This window comes from Anabrus simplex, chromosome 2 (genome assembly GCF_040414725.1).
Source record: "Anabrus simplex isolate iqAnaSimp1 chromosome 2, ASM4041472v1, whole genome shotgun sequence".
Lineage (NCBI taxonomy): Eukaryota > Metazoa > Arthropoda > Insecta > Orthoptera > Tettigoniidae > Anabrus > Anabrus simplex.
The window spans coordinates 572,324,969-572,344,553 of NC_090266.1; the positions used below are offsets into that span (position 1 = coordinate 572,324,969).

The window sequence follows — 19,585 nt, forward strand, 5'->3', positions numbered from 1 at the left end:
AGTGTTATCCAGGAATTAGGTTAAGGCAGATGTTGAGGAAAGTAGAAAAGAGAGAGGATGGAAAGATGAAGGTGGTAGTGTTTCATGTTGGTATGACAACATAAGACAAGCAGGCATAAATACAAACATAGTTGGGGATGTGTGGGATCTGTTAAATGCAACACGGGTGAAGTTAAAGGAAATGGAGATTGTTATCAGTGGAATACTGTGTAGGACGGATACTGACTGGAAGGGAATTGGGGATTTAAATGAGACTATGAAGTGGGTATGTGGGAAACTAGGAGTGAGGTTCCTAGATCCTAATGGGTGGGTAGGAGATAGGGATCTGCACTCAGATTATCTCCACTAGAACTGCAATGGTACATATAAGTTAGGAAGTTTGTTTAGAAGGGTTATATGGAGGTACGTTCAGGGAAACGGGGTGGACTAGAGAGCAATGATAAGGGTACAGGACCGGGCAAGTTGGCTGTGTGGTTAAGGGTGCACGGCTGTGAGCTCGCGTCCGGGAGATAGTGGGTTCGAACCATAGTGTCGGCAGCCCCGAAGATGGTTTTCCATGGTTTCCCATTTTCACACCACGTAAATACTGGGGCTGTACCTAAATTAAGGCCACGGCTGCTTCTTTCCCACTCCTAGCCCTCTCCTATCCCATCGTCGCCATACGACCTATCTGTGTCGGTGTTGGTGTGACGTAAAGCAAATTGTAGGGGATTAAAAAAAGTGACAGGGATCTTGAAGTCAAGTAGGGATGACATAAGAAGTTAGTTACAAGTAACAAGTTTTAACAGCTTCATTTTTGTTCATTCTTAAATAATTCACTACTTGATTAAAAATGTTTGGGTTGAACTGTAGTAGTGTTGTAAAGAAAAGAATAGAATTAAGTAATTTAGTAGATATACACGTACCAGATATCGTAATACGAGTTGAATCATGGCTGACATAAGAGAAGTTAGACAACAGTTGAATAAAAGGAAAAGGTCAGCTCCACAATCGTCTGAATTCTCTGCCCCATTTCAACTAGAAGAGACTATAGAAGCTATGAAGTGCATGAAACCTGGAGAGGTAGTAGGTGTTGATGGAATTTACCCCAAATTTCTCTTACACTGTGGTCCAGCTACTGTCAGATGGTTGAACGCCACCTTTTCCAACATTGTAGGAACAGGTTATCTGCCTCCTCTATTCAAGAAAGCCAAGATCATTGCTATACTAAAGCCAAACGAAGACCCTTCAAAAGTTGAAAACTACCTCCCCATTGCACTTCTTAGTGTCACATTCAAGCTGCTAGAGGGACTGATTAACAATAGAATCTCGTGAGCCATCAACAAGGTTGTCCCTATAGAGTAAGCTTGATGAAGCCCAGGAAGAGGATGTGAGGAACAGGTGCTAGCAGTAGCAACTCATATTGAAAATGACTTTGAGAAGAAGTTGATAAGCATGGGTGTCTTCTTAGATCTAACTGCTGCTTATGATACAGTTTGGCATGACAAACTGCTGCTCAAATTCATTAGTGTCATCATCCCTTGTCGGAAACTAACCACTCTAATAGGCAATATGCTGAGCAATAGGTATTTCCAAGTGTTTTCAGAAAACTCTACAAGTAGGGTGCACAAAATAAATGACAGGCCTCCACAGGGATCTGTGCTGGCTCCACTCCTTTTTAATTTGTACACATACAATCTTCCAAATACCAAGTCCAAGAAATGTATTTACGCTGATGATATTGCTTTGATAGCCCAGGATCAAAGCTTCCCTGAAGCTGAAGCAACATTAACATCAGATCTGAAGATAATGGATTAATACTTCAAACATAATTCTCTCTGACCAAATCCTCACAAGACTGTTGTGTCAACTTTTCACCTGCGGAACAAACATGCAAATTACAATCCTCCAATCAGTTTCAGAGATGATATTCTCCAATACTGTGATAACACTCAATACTTAGGGGTGACCCTGGACAGATCACTGACGTACAAAATGCATCTCAAGAACGTAGCAGCTAAAATTAAAACCCAGAACAACATATTACATGATTTAACAGGGACCAGCTGGGGTGCCAATGCAACAGTCTTTAGATCCACAGCTCTTTTGTACTCAGTTGCAGAATAATGCTGTTCTACATGGTTAAACAGTGCTCACACTGACACGCAGCTCAATCAAGTAATGCACCTCATCACAGGATATATTTGATCTACTAACATGCTCTGGCTATCGGTTCTAAGTAACATTCCACCACCACCCCTAAGAAGATCTCGGTCATTGCTGAACACATGGAAGAAAATTGAAAACTATCCACTGTTGCCAACACATTCAGATTGTCCAGTGTTATTACCGCAGCAATTAAAGTCCAGACAACCATTGTGGCGAACAGCAATCAATGTGCATGACAATCACTTCAAAATACTAGATGCCTGGAACAATCAATGGCAGAACCAAAACTCCCTGACACATCATTACTTAATTAAAACTCCTTGGGAGCAGCCCGCAGGCTTTCATTCACCTCGATGACAGTGGTGTGTACTGAATAGGATAAGGACTGGCCAGGGAAGATGCAGAGCAATACTGAACAAGTGGGGATGGAAGTCCTCTCCTCATTGTGACTGCGGTAAAGAGCAGCAAACCATGGATCATATAGTGCTCGAATTTCCCTCAGAGCATTTAGAGGCTCAATGAAAGATCTCCACACCCTAACACAAGAAGCCGTTGAGTGGATAAACCATCTGGACATAGTATTGTGAATATTTTATATGAACTTGAGAGTGTGTGTGTGTATACATATGTGTATTTTTGTATATATTTTGTAAATAGCTGATATTCCTCCTTTCATCATATGATAAATAAAAATAAATAACCATGGCTGAGAAATGATATAATGGATACCGACATTTTTTCATGGAACTGTAGTGTTTATCATAGAGATAGGTATAGTCTACCCCACCTGCATCCAAATTGGAGTGAAGATAATCCCGGTAGCATCTCAAGAAGAAATTTATTTCAGCAATAATCCATTTATTTATCGTAGGTTCCGAGAAAGATCGACTTCCAGTCCTCTAGGTATCGTTCAATAAATCATATTCCTGTCGCTGGATGTCTCCGACATTCATTTGTAATAAACCTCAACACAAATGAATATGTGACCCAACTTATCATTTATACTAATTTATTAGCATGCTAATCTGAAGAAAAGTTAAATAACTACTGATAAATACGAGAAAAGAACAATATGCTTTTATACAAAGTCAAAAAACAATTTTAGTAATTATTTGTGATATCATCTTTCTTATTTACACTATTTCTCTCTGGCAGTGACTCATAATTGAAATGGGATTTTCTTAAAGATATTAACTTATCTGTCCAATACTGAACTTCATGACATTCAATTATATAATATCAACTTGTAATAGCTAAATCACAATTTGACTCCTCCGGCAGGAAAAATTAAGTTTATCGATATATATAAGATTCCCTACTAAAAATATAATTCATGTGGTTTGGTTAGTTTTCATCTAACTTCATTCATATTTGATCATCCTGACAGCCCTATACAAAACCGGAACTTTCATCTTTATTATCTTTATTATATGGGAATTTTCATAATTGGAGCCCTATCATGTCCAATTTTATCTTATGGACCTTTATTATTTCACACAGTATCTGGGTTTCTTCTTATGACTTTGTTTTACTTGTGAGATTCAAGATATTTGATAAGTTTATTTAAACATGGCCCAAAATTGTTGCCATACCTTCAAAATGTTGTTAGAAATGAAATATTCATTTATTTCTCCTATATATTAAAATTCACCAGTGATATTAGCAAATATAATAAAAGCTAAATCTACCTTTCATTAATCATCAACTAGCATAGTAAACAAATGTATGTGCCAAACAGTCATATATTATTCCACAATCAATCATAGTCTAACCTAATTACATATTCCACCATGCCATTCATTTGAGTTAGCTCAATATTTCAATGTACAGATCGTTTGGGGAAGAAATATCCTAAATACGTTGATTATTCTTATTACGTATCCTTACATCTTCGCCATTATGGATATGGAGGCTAACAACTACTCATAATATGTCACTATGTGTTTCAAATTGACATAAAATCAGCTGGTCTCTTACTAATAGACTCTTCTCAACATGAGCCTAATCCTATAATAGTTACTTAATATGATCCTCTATCGATATATATGATACAACTTCGTAATATCTTCTTCTTATATACAACCTCTCAAAATGTGAACTAATGCACAATTCAAATCTATCTCTTCTTAGTCATCATTCTTCTCATTTCATTATTCTTCCTTATAACCTCTGTTTTTTTTTACGATAATTCCTTCGATGATATTACTTCTGCAATACTTATATAATTCAGGTAGGATCCATCTCTTCCTTTAATTCTTATAGACGTGGTCACGTTTGTCAATATAATTGCTTCCAAGAGATCATCTGCATCTCATATAACATGCATTCTCCCCAATCCTTTCTGAATCATAACTGAATAGCCTTTCCAAGTAGATTAGTGCCATATATCGATATGTAATACACTCACTAAAAGCATCAACATAACCATATCACTTTCCATGTCAGTATACATATCAGTTAAAATAAATAATATTCGTGGTTTTTATGACCAAGATCTGCTGTTGATGGTTAGAATTTGGCACATAGAATAAATCTGAGTGAGAATTTTGTTGAAAGAAAATGTTTCTACCTAACAATATAAATATCTTTGAACAAGAAACTTATTTCATATCTCGTCACTCCTCTGGAACTGCCTCCTTCTCAAATGTTGTATGTGCTCCATGTGGCCGGTTACTGCCCCTGTGGACGTCATCTCTGGTCCCAATGCATTGATGCTGCTATGCTTCGTTATGGCATCCGAGGCAATCTTCTCCCTCAGCTTAAGCGGACTCCATGGTATTACAGTTGTTCATGAAAGTAGAAATCAACATTGGATTGGCAGAATACATATTTGAATTGCTCATTTAGCCTCTTAATATTATTATTGATGCTACTTGAAATTGCTTATTTATAAATATCTGCGTACAGCTTCTTGTTAGTAAATATATTTTTCCAGGCTAATATGGATTTAAATTGCTAATCCAATTTCTCCTTTATGTACTATATTGCCTGAAGTACAGAATTTTGCCCTCTCGCTTCTTCTCTGCAGCGGTCTCAATATCTCCTCCAACTGGTATTTTAACTTGAAAATATTGGATCTTTTTCGTATTTTGATTTCTGTTCCTATGCTATATAGCACGCAATTCTTCTTCAATCTTATGTTTGAAATGTTCTTTCGATGCACAGTAACAACAGATTCAGCCTTCCTTCTTCTCCAATGTTTTAATGTAATGTAATCTTTTTTCTTCCAGTAAGAATGAATTAGGTTTCAATTACTTTTTTAGAGCAATATCTGTTCCATCTCAACATTCTTATACATGGCCCTTGCAATTCCATGCCTTCTAAATTTAAGTTGATCTGAGTTTCGGTGACATTTTTCGTATATTTATTCTGCCTGAAGTTGCCGTGCGCCATTTTGTCTGTCCCTTTCTCCTTCGTATTTGCATTTGGACTGTAAAATAATGGTACAATGGGAATGGTAGGAAGGGGAGTATTCATTCTGGTGAAAGAAAAATTTGTAAGCTACAAAATAGTTAAAGATGACAAACATGAAATTCTAGGTATAAGGGTAATCTCTAAAGATACTAGACAACTTGATGTTTTTGGACTGTACAGACCTGGAAATGGTGGCGCAGATGCTGATTCAGAATTATTTGATAAGTTATTTGGGAAACGATATGGAAAGGACTGTGATTGTAGCGGGTGATCTCAATTTACCAAAGTTAATGTGAACGACACAAAGTATGACCAAAAAATTGCAAAGGAGTTAATCTGGGAAGGACAGCTGAATCAGAAAGTGATGGAACCAACTTCCTTACCTTACCTTAATATCTGTTGTTCCTCATGGAATATAGGACATCAACAAAGTATCTCCATCTGGTCCTGTTGACAGTCAGCCTCTTTACCTCACTCCAGGTCTTGCCTTCTTCCATCACTTCCACATGAACAGATCTTCACCATATTTGCTTTGGTCTCCCTCTCTTCCTTTTACCCTCGGAGTTCCAGTCCAGTGCCTCTCTTTCAATTGCTTCTTTCCCCTTCCTCAGTGTAGGCCCAATCCATTTCCGCTGTTTTATCTGCATGGCCATCTCATTCTCGCCCATCCTACTCCAGAGTTTGTGGTTGGAGATTACTTCCGACCGGTAGATTTTAAGAAACATTCGCAAACGGTGGTTAACAAAGGTCTGCAACTTGCATGTAATTACTCCAGTCACTTAACTAGTCTAGGACCCATATAATAGAACAGACTTGACATGAACTTGACATGACTTTGGAGGATTGACTATTTTCAACATTTTGGTTCGTATTGACTTATATACAAATTTCTATAAAATAATTTTCCGCCTTGTCAATACTTTATACACTTTATTCTATTTAATTACCGTACATGTACATGTTTCGAGAGCCTCTGCTCTCTTCTTCAGTGGTGCCAAATACTAATTATCTTAGGACTATAGTTCATTGGTATCATATTTCAATTATATATTAAAATATATGAATTTTTAAATTAGTTACAATATTACTCTAAGTTTATCTTTTGCCCATTTATATTGTCATTTGTCACATATTTTACCAGAATTTTACCAATCATAAATGATAAAATCTAATTAAATTAATCTCTCTATGTTAATTTATGTCCTTATTAATATCTGAAAATAGTAACTCTTTCTTCATCTTCTATAAAATCTATAAAATTAGTCTCTATCCTGAATTATGAAATAACAAATAATAAATAGCCACTTTGTAAATTAAATTAATAAACTACACAACAACACAGCACAACACAACACAGCACAACAAGGTCATTGACAGCAGAGAGTAGAACACGTTTGTTTTCAAACTAGCACAAGTATATATTGAGAGCAATGTTAAAATTTGACAACAAGACGAACTGAATTTGTTTATTTAAGGAATTTGACGGTTAGAAACAATGAGCAGATCATCGCGCAACCAATAGCAAAGTAGCAACAAGGAGGGAAGGGGGACATATTGTTTGGGTTCAGACAAATATCACATCATTTCAATTTGCAGATAAATTAAAGGAATGAAGAATTGGAAGAGAGTAAGAGGAGAAAATTCTGATTCGTAAGAAGTCTAGAAAATTAAAGCAGATGTTAAGAAAGAAGAGAGAAGAAATATTTTTTAAAAAAATGACTTAACTTCATAAATGTAGTTTATTAATTTAATTTACAAAATGGCTATTTATTATTTGTTATTTTATAATTCGGGATAGAGACTAATTTTATAGATTTTATAGAAGATGAAGAAAGAGTTACTATTTTCAGATATTAATAAGGACATAAATTAACATAGAGAGATTAATTTAATTAGATATCATTTATGACTGGTAAAATTCTGGTAAAATGTGTGACAAATGACGATATAAATGGGCAAAAGATAAACTTAGAGTACTATTGTAACTAATTTAAAATTCATATATTTTAATATATAATTGAAATATGATACCAATGAACCATAGTCCTCAGATAATTAGTATTTGGCACCACTGAAGAAGAGAGCAGAGGCTCTCGAAACATGTAAATGTACTGTAATTAAATAGAATAAAGTGTATAAAGTATTGACAAGGTGGAAAATTATTTTATAGAAATTTTATTTTGGAGGATGCGGAGTTTGGACCTGTGGTTCTTCCATACTGAATAGAGCCCAACAAAGGCACCATTTGCTTTTTGAATGTGCTGCGATACATCTTGTGCAGCTCCCCTATCTTTGGCAATTTCACTGCCCGAGTAAGTGAAGCTATCCACATCCTCCATAGATTCACCATTGAAGACAAATTGGTCTAATTTGTTGGTGTTAATCCTTAGGGCTTTGGTTTTCTTTGAGTTGATCATTAATCCCACATTTTTCTCTTCCTCTACCAAATCTTCGAGCTTTGCTTGCATTTCCCCATGTGCCTCAGATAGGAGACACAAATCATCAGCAATTTCCAGATCTTCAAGCCTGTTGATCATTAATCCCACATTTTTCTCTTCCTCTACCAAATCTTTGAGCTTTGCTTGCATTTTCCCATGTGCCTCAGATAGGAGACACAAATCATCAGCAATTTCCAGATCTTCAAGCCTGTTGACTAATTCCCAGTGGATACCACATTTCACATTTCAAGTCACGTTCCACATTACTGCGTCAGTCATAACCAAGAACATTGTTGGCAACAGGATACACCCTTAATGAACTCCTGAATGTACAAATATAGGCTGAGATATATGGCCCACATGAATGACGGTAGGTTTTTTGAATGAGATCAACAATTTGTGCTGGCATTCCATAACGCTTCACTTCCATCCACATGGCTTCTCTGTTGATCGAGTCAAAAGCTTCTTTAAACTCAACGAACACTGCATAGAAGCGAGATGACCATTCAGAACACTTCCCCAGAATTATCATCAAGGGATTTATTTGACCAATGCACGAGCGATTCAGATGAAAGCCTGCCTGTTCTCATCAGAGCCTCTTTAATTCTATTCAACAGAATCCTGGTAAAGACTTTGCTAGGGATTGAGAGAAGCGTAACACCCCTCCAGTTCTTACAATTTCATATATCCGCCTTTGTTGACAACTTCACCAAAAACCACATCTCCAGTCTGTTGACATTTCTCCAGTAATTCATACCTTCTCAAATAGAGTCTGCAATATATTGGCAGTGGTGTCCATATCAGTCTTCATGACTTCTGATGGAATGTTGTCAACTCCTGCTGCCATACCGATATGCAACTCTCTCAGTGACTTCTTCATTTCCTCTACTGTCTAAATGCAGATTTTAACCCTTTATAGGGCAGTACTCTGGGGAACAAAACTAAAATTTGAAAAATGGAAAAATCATCTCTTAAGGGAAGTAAAATAATGATTTTAAAGATATTTTGCCTAATTTTGTTATTACGTGACTGATAAGGCATGGTAAGTATACTTACCAGAGACCGCTTATAGTACTGCATTACAGCCAGTGGTCTCTGGTAAGAATACTTACCACTTCTTCGATACAATGAAATGGTAAGAAATCTAGTGTTCTAAATATGTATTTTACTATCATAACTGAAAATTAACGTAAGTGGGGATATCTGAACAATTCGTGAGTAGAATATAAATTACAAAAGCACAAAAAACAAAAAAAATGGATAAGATGACACAGTGGATAGCAAACATTTGCCTTACAAAGTATCGGACACTGAACACAGAATGAACTTCACACTTTATATGCTAGGTTTGTGGAATGGCATAAAACATTCCAAACAAAGAGCTACATCACACTGAACACACACTGTTGTCGAACGTTTTTGTTTCTTTGAAGTGCTACAGTGAGCACATCTTCGAAAAGTGGGACCCTTTCTTGGAAGATGATTTCCTACATTTGTAAGTCTTGTAGCATTTGGGATTGTTTGTCGCCCGTCTGGATGGTTTCTTTTCTTCCCTCTGCCGACCGTTGCCACTGGACCTTTCTTCACACGTCCGCAGTATGACCCAATGAGTTCCGTTGCCAGCAATGATCTGTATTTTAGGTGTGTGAGTGGTTTTGTGTTCGGACTGCATTCCTTCAAGGTGATTTTATACAATATAAAACTGTTGACAATGCACGCTTCAATGCAATAATAGAAGATTTTCATCCACCATCTGCGAGATTTCCAGGATATGTTGTAAGTGGAATGTAGTTGATCAAAATGATCAACTCCACCCATGTAAGCATTATAATCCTTCACAGATTCCGGACAAGAAACAAGATCTCTTTTTCCTTCTTTGTTAGTCCTCAGTACCTGTCCTTTGGATTGAGCATTATGCATTGTACTGATAACAGTTACACACTTCTTACCTCTGTCCTTCCATTTCGAAATACCAACATCACCAGCCATAACTGCATCACTTTCGCCCATTTTCAACATTCTGTCAGGAAGAAGGTTGTCTTTGGGGAAAAATTTCCTTGTTTGTCTGATTGTCGCACAAGCGAAGAAACTTTTGGTTAGGAGTCTCTTCATCATAACGATGTTGGAAAAGAAATTATCAAAGAACAAGCAGTACCCTAATCCCTCAAATGCATGGCAAAGTTTGCTTATTACACGTTCACCTAATGACAATTCAGTGCTTTCCCCTTCATGCTTGCCTTCGTATACTGATATACCTAAACAATAGCCTGTCACTGCACAAGCTATTACCCATATCTTGAATCCCCTCTTTATAGGTTTCATTGGCATAAACTGCTTGAGAGAACTTCTCCCTTTGAAGCCAACCATAGATTCGTCTATCGAAAGGAAACGTGAGGGATGGAATACGTCCTTGAAAACAACATTCAAATGGTTCAACAATGGTCGCAGTTTGTACATTCTGTCATAATTTTGTTCTCCTTTCTTTGGCATTTTTGAGTTATCATTCAGGTGCAGGAATCTCAAAATCTTGAGGAACCGCTTCACTGACATTACTGCTGAAATTCGATTATTGTGGAAGTTGCTGTCATTGCTCCAGTAAAGTCTGAAACTAGGTAAGGTATTGAACCCCATTATAATTAGTAGCCCAAGAAAAGCCTTTAGTTCATCAACCGATAAGCCTAGCTCATAATGATGTTGTGAAGCATACAAGTTAGATTGAAGAACAATGAGCTGCAGGAATGTTGTAGGTAGGAGCAACATGAAAATTTTCAACGGACTGTTTATATCTACTTGAGCTTTATGCGATAAACCAAATGGCTGAGAAAAGGCTGTAGAAGAAAATTGCTGCGGTACTTTACAATGCTTTGACCACGGTAATTCATCAGGCCTATCACCTGAAGGATCACTTTCACCCCCCTTATCTTCTGCTTCTTCTTGAACTTCCTCATCTTCTGCATCAACAGTTGGCACGTTATTAGTATCAAATGGGACTGCCTCTGCACTCTGGGAACCGAAGGAATTGCTCAAATTTACAGGTAGACAGTCTTCTGCATCTTCATCGCCGCCTACATCTGAATCTACAGCCATTTCATCCGTAACCCTGTTGAGTTCCGCCTCTAACTCATCTTCTGCCAACCATCTTCTAGAGTGTGCCATGCCTGTAAAAAAGACAAGAAGGGATAAAATCATACTAAGAACTATCAAATTAAGTTATAAATACACACTGGAATGCTTTCCGAGTGTTTTTGAAGTTATACGCGAAACATTACTAGGGTTCATTTCAGAAGTTATCGTACATAACCTCAGTTTTCCGGAACACCTTATTCATTACATCAATATAACATCTTAGCGGGACTGTTGTGAATAAATTCGCAATGCTAACAAGGAACTAGAACCTTCATAAAATACAAATCAGAGCATGCATTACCAAAAATACACTGGTAGGAAATATAAATAAAGTAAGAAAAACGGCAGAAAACTTCATGATTTTTTCGATATCCATGGATACTGCGCTTTTTTCAAATATATTGTTGTCTGTATGTTCAATAATGTGTACATTACTTCACTAAATATGCTACAATATATATTGAATGATATTCTTACCTTTATAAGAAAAAGTTGTCGCAGATATCTTCATACAAGCACGTTTTTACACAACATGCGCCAATACACAGCCGGTAGAGCACGCTGGTATACATACTTACCACTTTTAGTTATTGTGTGATCAATGTGGCAGTGGAGCGCGAATTTCAAAATATGGTGCGTATTTATATCAGAGACCGTTTGGAGCTGTAGTGATCAGCTACAATGTTTAATGCACGTAGGTTCTTGTGTATAATATTTACGTAGAGAGCAAGTGGTAAGTATACTTACCAGTAACCTATAAAGGGTTAATCCTTGGGCCAGGCTGAACTTCTTCTTCTTCTTCTTCTTCTTCTTCCTCTTCTTCTTCTTCTTCTTCTTCTTCTTCTTCTTCTTCTTCTTCTTCTTCTTCTTCTTCTTCTTCTTCTTCTTCTTCTTATTCTTATTCTTATTCTTCTTCTTCTTCTTCTTACTGATCTTCCATGGAACAGTTTAGAACTGCAGAAAAATGTTCCTGCCATTGCTTCAGTTAATCCTCATTGTTAGGTAAGAGGGTTCCATCTTTGTTCCTGACTGAACGTTTTTTCTGCATCTCTTTGCCAGAATTCTGGTGATGGTATAGAGCTCTTTGAGATTTACCATGTTGGCTCCCTTTCCTGCCTGTTGAGACAGGTCATCTGTCCAGTTCCTTTGATCCCTCCTCACATTTCTCTTTACTTCCCTATCGTTTGCAGAATATTTTGATTGCAGTTCTGCCTTTCTTGCTCGTGCCTTACATTTGTTCATTGCCTCCTTTATCTCTCTCCTCTCTCTGATTATTTCCCATGTCTGTTTGGTCATCCAGTCTTTTTTTCCTCCTATCCATAAAACCCAGGAAATTCCCACTTACTTCTGTAAAGACAGATTTAATCTGACGTTCAACAGATTCATCTTCCACCTCACTGTGCGTTTGAAATAGATTTTATTAGTTCTAACCTGAAGACTTCCTTCACCTTTCTGTCATCCTTTAGCTTCCCAACATCATACTGCTCCCTTGTCTGCACTGTCCTCCTTTTCTGTGCATGGATCTTCATTCTAAAGGTAGCCACAACAAGATGATGATCACTACCGATGTCTGTACCTCTCTTATTCCTCACATCCAACAGTGAACACTTCCACTTTTGTCGAATTGCCACATGATCTATCTGATTCTCCCTCCTATGATTCAGTGATACCCAAGTCACTTTATGGCAGTCTTTATGTGGAAATACCGTACCACGAATAACCAGATCATGGCTGGTACACAAGTCCACAAAGAGCTGTCCATTCTCATTTCATTCTCCTAGGCCATGCTTTCCCATGATGTGCTCAAGCCCTTCATTATTCTGGCCCACTTTTGGATTCAAATCTCTTCTAACTAAAATTATATCCTTCATCTTCTATTTCTTAATCATGCTATTTAGATGCATATAAAATGCCTGTTTGTCTTCTTCCTTCGCTGTCTCAGTGAGTGCATAGCACACTATCATCACATTTGTGATAATGGTCTTGAAACATGCCACAATTACCCTTGCCGACACTTGATACCACTCCATGAGGCTCTTCTTAGCCTCCTTGTCCATCAATATACCCACACCTTCACAACTCACTCCATCGCCCTCAGCTCTTCTAGAATATATAAAAGTAGCTCCATCATGGGTGGTCAATTCCACAAACTCGCTCCATTTCACCTCACTTAATCCTAAGATGTTCAGGCCATAACTCTTCATACATGCCACTGCCTGTCATAGTCTTCCACTTTCCCACCGAGTCCTCTTTTTGTTGCCTTTTTCAAGCCAAAATTCACCATCCTTGGATCAGTCAAGTTTTTCTTTGTTGATGTTTCTATAATGGCTTAATTTAAGGTTGTGCAAGTTATTAGCCCGCAGCACCCCAGCCTGATGGTGGGGCTGCCACCTGAAACCTCCAGGCATGCTGTTTTCTGTTGGGATTGTCTCTCTTAGCCTTTGAGGATCCTTTTTCACCACAAGGCAGTAGTTTCCCTCTTCATTTAACCCCAAGAGAGAGGGTTGCCTCCTCCGCCAACTTTGCCGTACCAAAGGTCTCCTTCTCCGCCTCAGTTGCCGTTAAGGACTTCACCAGAGCCGCATTAGCCGTTACTTTTCAGAGTTCCTGTGTGGACTTCACAGCTACCATAGCAGTCCTGGGGCACACAAGTTCCCCACTGTACTTCACCCTTACCAGCTATCCTGTTGCCAATCCCCCATGACGTGGATGAGTTGTTGGACTTATGAGGGACAATGGAACTAACTACAAGGGAAGAATATTCTGGATGTGGTGCTGGTAAAACCAGATGAGCTCTATAGAGAAAGCAAAGTACTTGATGGTATTTGGGATCACCAAGCTGTTTTTGTCATAGCTTAAAATATAAAATAATAAAAATGTTCTTGGTTGTATATCCCATTAACTACTTCAGTTCTTAAAGGCGCCGATGTGCCAAAATTTTGTCCTGCAAAGGTCTGTTTATGCGCCAGTAAATTTACCAATATGAGGCTGGTGTATTTGAGCACCTTCAAATACCACCAGACTGAGCTAGGATCGAACCTGACAAGTTGGAGTCAGAAGGCAAGCACCTCAGCCGTCTGAACCATTCAGCCCGGCTAGTTAAAAATAAATGTGATGGAAAGGAAGGTCATAAAAGTAGGATTATTAGGCAGTACCATGTGGCTGATAAGACAGGCATGAAGGAGTTTATAAAAAGTAATTATGGTTGGGGGAAAACGGTAAGTAAAAATATAAATATACTGTGGGATTTGTTTAAAGTAATTGTTAAGGAATGTGAAAACAGGTATGTACCTTTAAAGGTGGTAAGGAATGATAAAGCTATGCTTTATTATAACAGAGAAGTAAAGAGACTGAGGAGAAGGCACAGGCTGGACGGAAATAGATTTATAAGTGGTTGTGGAAATAAGGTGAAATTCAAGGAACTTAACTAGGAAATTGAATCTAGCAAATAAGTTAGCTAAGGATAACATAATAGCAAGATTCATGGGCAGTCATAAAAATTTTAGTGAAAAATGGAAGGTTATGTATAGATACTTTAAGACAGAAACAGGTTCCAAGGAGTACATTCCAGGAATCATTAATGTGTGCATGCATTGATCTTATGAAGGCAGAAGAATTCAGTCAGCAGTGTGTAAAGATTGCTGGATATGGGGAAAATATCCAGATAGAGGAGGTGCCTAACACTAATGAAGTATTGAAATTTACAATTTACAATAGGATACAACAGTTAAAAACTAGAAAAGCAACTGGAATTGATAAGATTTCTGGAGAAATACTAAAGACAATGGCTTGGGATATAGTACCATATGTGAAGTACTTATTTGATTGCTGTTTACATGAAGGAGCTGTACCAAATGAATGGAGAGTTGCTCTAGTAGCCCCTGTGTATAAAGGAAAGGGTGATAGACATAAAGCTGAAAGTTACAGGCCAGTCAGTTTGATATGTGTTGCATGTAAGCTTTGAGAAAGCATTCTTTCTGATTATATGAGACATGTTTGCAAAATTACTAACTGGTTCGATAGAAGACAGTTTGGGTTTAGGAAAGGTTATTCCACTCAAGCTCAACTTGTAGGACTCCAGCAAAATATAGCAATTATCTTAGATTCAGAAGGTCAGATGTACTGTATCACGATTGACCTATCTAAGGCAATTCGTAGGGCAGATCATGGGAGATTGCTGGTACATGTGAGTGCAATTGGACTAGATAAAAGTGACTGAATGGGTGGCTATATTTCTAGAATATAGAACCCAGAGAATTAAAGTAGGTGAAGCTTTATCTGACCCTGTAATCATTAAGAGGGGAATTCCTAACGGCAGTATTATTGGACCTTTATGGACCTTTATGAGTAAAGAACTGGAGTCAGAGATAAGGCTTTTTGCATATGATGTTATGCTGTGTAGAGTAATAAGTTACAAGATTGTGAGCAACTGAAAAAAAACTTCGACAATATTGTGAGATGGACAGCAGGCAATGGTATGATGATAAACGGGGTTAAAAGTCAGGTTGTGAGTTTCACCAATAGGAAAAGTGCTGTCAGTTTTAATACCTGTGTTGATAGGGTGATAGTTCCTTATGGCTGTCACTGTAAGTATCTAGGTGTTAATATTTGGAAAGATTTTAATTTGGGTAATCACATAAATGGGATTTAAATAAAGAGTACAGATCTCTGCACATGATTATGAGGGTATTTAGGGGTTGTAGTATGCATGTAAAGGAGAGGGTATATTAGTCTCTGGTAAGACCCCAACTAGAGTATAGTTCTGGTGCATGGGACCCTCACCAGTATTACATGATTCAAGAAATGGAAACAATCCAAAGAAAAGCAGCTCAATTTGTTCTGGGTGATTTTTGACAAAATAATAGCGTTATCAAAATGTTGCAAAGTTTAGGCTGGGAAGACTTGGAGGAAAGGAGACGAGCTGCTCGACTAAGTGGTAATTAAGAATTAGGTATTTGCTTTAATGATCCACCCAATCAATACACTTCACTTTAATTAAGCTGCATCAATACGGACCTACAGTATATAATGAAATTTGTAAATTACAATAAGTGGTAATTTCTGAGCTGTCATTGGAGGTATGGAGTGGAATGACTTCAGTAGACGAATAAGTTTGAGTGGTGTTTTTAAAAGTAGGAAAGATCACAATATGAAGTTAAAGTTGGAATTCAAGAGAACAAATTGTGGCAAATTTTGTTTATAGGAATGGGAGGTAGGGATTGGAATAATTTACCAAGGGAGATGTTCAATAAATTTCCAAATTCTTTGCAGTGATTTTAGAAAAGGCTGTGAAAACAACAGATTGGGAATCTGCCACTTGGGTGATTGCCCTAAATGCAGATCACTGGTGATTGATGATAGTCCTCCTCTTTCATTGTGTACTTTTGACATTCAGTAGCTTTTCATCTCTTTTATTTCAGAATTCTGGCTTTGTGCAAGGAAAGTTGATCAGAAGAAGCAAAGTTCCTAAGAATGCAGATGGAGAATTTTGGCACTGGAAGGACTTCAATATTGGCATGGATATAGAATTTTTTGGCAGAGTTTTCCATATAGTAGATTGTGATAAGTTCACTGAGGTGAGTTCTATACATCTATGTAAATGACATTTATTTCTGAATTATCCATTATATACTACACTATCTGCCTCTGTGGATCAGTGGTAGAGTGTCGGCCTCTGGATCCCAAGATAGCAGGTTCAAACCCAGCAGAGATAGTCGGATTTTTGAAGGGCAGAAAAACATCCATTTAATACTCCATGTCATACAATGTCGGCATGTAAAAGATCTCTGGTGACACATTTGGTGTTCGCCCGACAAAATTAATATCTCAGCCATAGACGCCCAAGAGAGATCCGGTTTACTTGGTCTGCCATCTAGTAGACCTAGAGTAAAATGGAACATCAAAATTGATGAGCAGACAGCCAGATGGCATCAAATTGAAATGTCTGCACACGGTAGCTGAGGCCATATGATTATTATTATTATTACTACACTAAAATTAGTGTTGTTGTAAAATTATACGAAAATTACAACTTTACTATGTTTGAGCACTAGGTAATCGGCTCCATAAAGGGAAATTTCAATGGCCACTGAGCAAGATTGTTTTTACCATAAAAAAAGACTCACTCTTTTCTTATCTGCTTGCGTTTTCATGCTTGGATCACTCAACACAGACAGACCTTCACCCTTACCTTCAATTGTTATTCGGAAGATCTCACTTCTACTGAGTAAGAAAGACAACAGACTAGCGTTATCCGCCAAGTGATTCTTCAAGCCAAGGAAAAAAACATGACAATGCCTTAATTGCATGCAAGAATTATGATTTATGGTAGCTTATTGTTATTATGGCCAGGAAGTTTGGTACCATACCCTACTGTTGCCTGACGGTTCAAGGAAACTATAACCTGTGGTAATGTAGTACCAAAAACATTGTTGTTATTGTTGTTTGAGTCATCAGTCCATAGACTGGTTCGATGCAGCCCTCCATGCCACCCTATCCGGTGCTAACCTTTTCATTTCTACATAATTATTACATCCTACATCTGCTCTAATCTGCTTGTCATATTCATACCTTGGTTAACCCCTACCGTTCTTACCACCTACACTTCCTTCAAAAACCAACTGAACAAGTCCTGTGTGTCTTAAGATGTGTCCTATCATTCTATTTCTTCTTCTCGTCGAATTTAGCCAAATCGATCTCCTCTCACAAATTTGATTCAGTATCTCTTAATTTTTGATTCAATGTATCCATCTAACCTTCAGCATTCTTCTGTAAGACCACATTTCAAAAGCTTCTATTCTCTTTCTTTCTGAGCTAGTTATCATCCATGTTTCACTTCCATACAATGCCATGCTCCAGACGGAAGTCTTCAAAAACAGCTTTCTAATTCCTATATCAATGTTTGAAGTGAGCAAATCTCTTTTCTTAAGATAGCTCTTCCTTGCTTGTGCTAGTCTGCATTTTATGTCCTCCTTACTTCTGCCATCAATAGTTATTTTACTACCCAAATAACAATATTCATCTACTTCCTTTAAGACTTAATTTCCTAATCCAATATTACATGCATCACCTGCCTTCGTTTGACTGCATTCCATAATTTTGTTTTGATCTTACTTATTTTCATCGTGTACTCCTTACCCAAGACTTTGTCCATACTATTCAGCAACTTCTCAAGATCTTCTGCAGGCTCAAATAAAATAACAATATCATGGGCATATCTCAAGGTTTTGATTTCCTCTTCTTGGATTGTGTTTCCCTTTCCATATTCCTCTTTGATTTCCTTTACTGCCTGTTCTGTGTAAACATTGAAAAGGAGGGGGGACAAACTGCAGCCTTGCCTCACTTCTTTCTGGATTGCTGCTTCTTTCTCCAGGTCCTCAATTCTTATCACTGCAGACTGATTTTTATACACATTGTAGATAATTCTTTGTTTTCAGAATCTGATCCCAATCACTAGCAGCATCGCAAATAGCTTGGTCCAATTAGCGTTATCGAATGCCTTTTCTAGATTTACGAATACCATGTACGTGGGCTGGTCCTTCTTACTTCAGTCTTCTAAGACCAGACGTAAAGTCAGGATTGCTCCTCATGTTCCTACATTTCTTCTGAAGCCAACTTGATTTTCTCCCAACTCAGCTTCAACTTGTCTTTCCATTCTTCTATAAATAATATGTGTTAAAATTTTGCAGGTGTGAGATACTAAATGGTGCGGTAGTTATCACACTTGTCAGTACCGGCTTTCTTTGGAATAGGTATAACAACATTCTGTCAAAATTCGAATGGCACTTCTCCGGTCTCATATATCTTACACACTAGGTGGAATAACCTTGCCATACTGATTTTTCCTAAGGCAGTCAGTAATTCAGAGTGAACGTCATCAATTCCAGGTGCCTTGTTCCTATTTAGCTCTCTCACAGCTCTGTCAAACTCTGACCTCAAAATAGAGTCTCCAATTTCATCAGTATCAACAGTCTCTTTTTGTTCCACAACCAAATCATCTACGTCTTTTCCTTTATACAACTGTTGGATCTGTTCCTGCCAATTTTCAGCTTTATCTTCTTTCCTTAGAAGTGGCTTTCCATCTAAGTTCTTAATATTCATACACCTCGATTTCCTTTCTCTAAAGATTTCGTTGATTTTCCTGTATGCAGCATTCACCTTTCCTAGGACCATACAACCTTCAACATCCTTGCACTTTTCCTTCAGCCATTCTTCCTTAGCTATCTTGCACTTTCTATCCACTTGATTCTTTAATCGCCTGTATTTTTTTCTGCCCTCTTTATTTCTTGCATTCTTGTATTTTCATCATTCATCGTTCAGGTCTAGTATCTCCTGAGTTATCCACTGATTCTTAGTTGATCTTTCCTCCCTCCCTAACATTTCTTCAGCAGCCCTACTGACCTCACTTTATATGACTTTTCATTCTTCCTCTATTGTGTTTCCTTCAGCATTTTCATTTA

The 19,585-nt window shown here is 37.6% G+C and overlaps 1 protein-coding gene across 1 annotated transcript in view; it reads left to right on the plus strand.

Moving 5' to 3' along the window:
• The window catches only part of LOC136862929 (EF-hand domain-containing protein 1), a 241,740-nt gene that overhangs the window by 107,379 nt on the left and 114,776 nt on the right, over positions 1 to 19,585 (plus strand). The window contains exon 4 of the mRNA XM_067139219.2: positions 16,547 to 16,702. Within this exon, the coding sequence (XP_066995320.2) occupies positions 16,547 to 16,702 (156 nt within the window). The remainder of the gene's footprint in view (positions 1 to 16,546; positions 16,703 to 19,585) is intronic.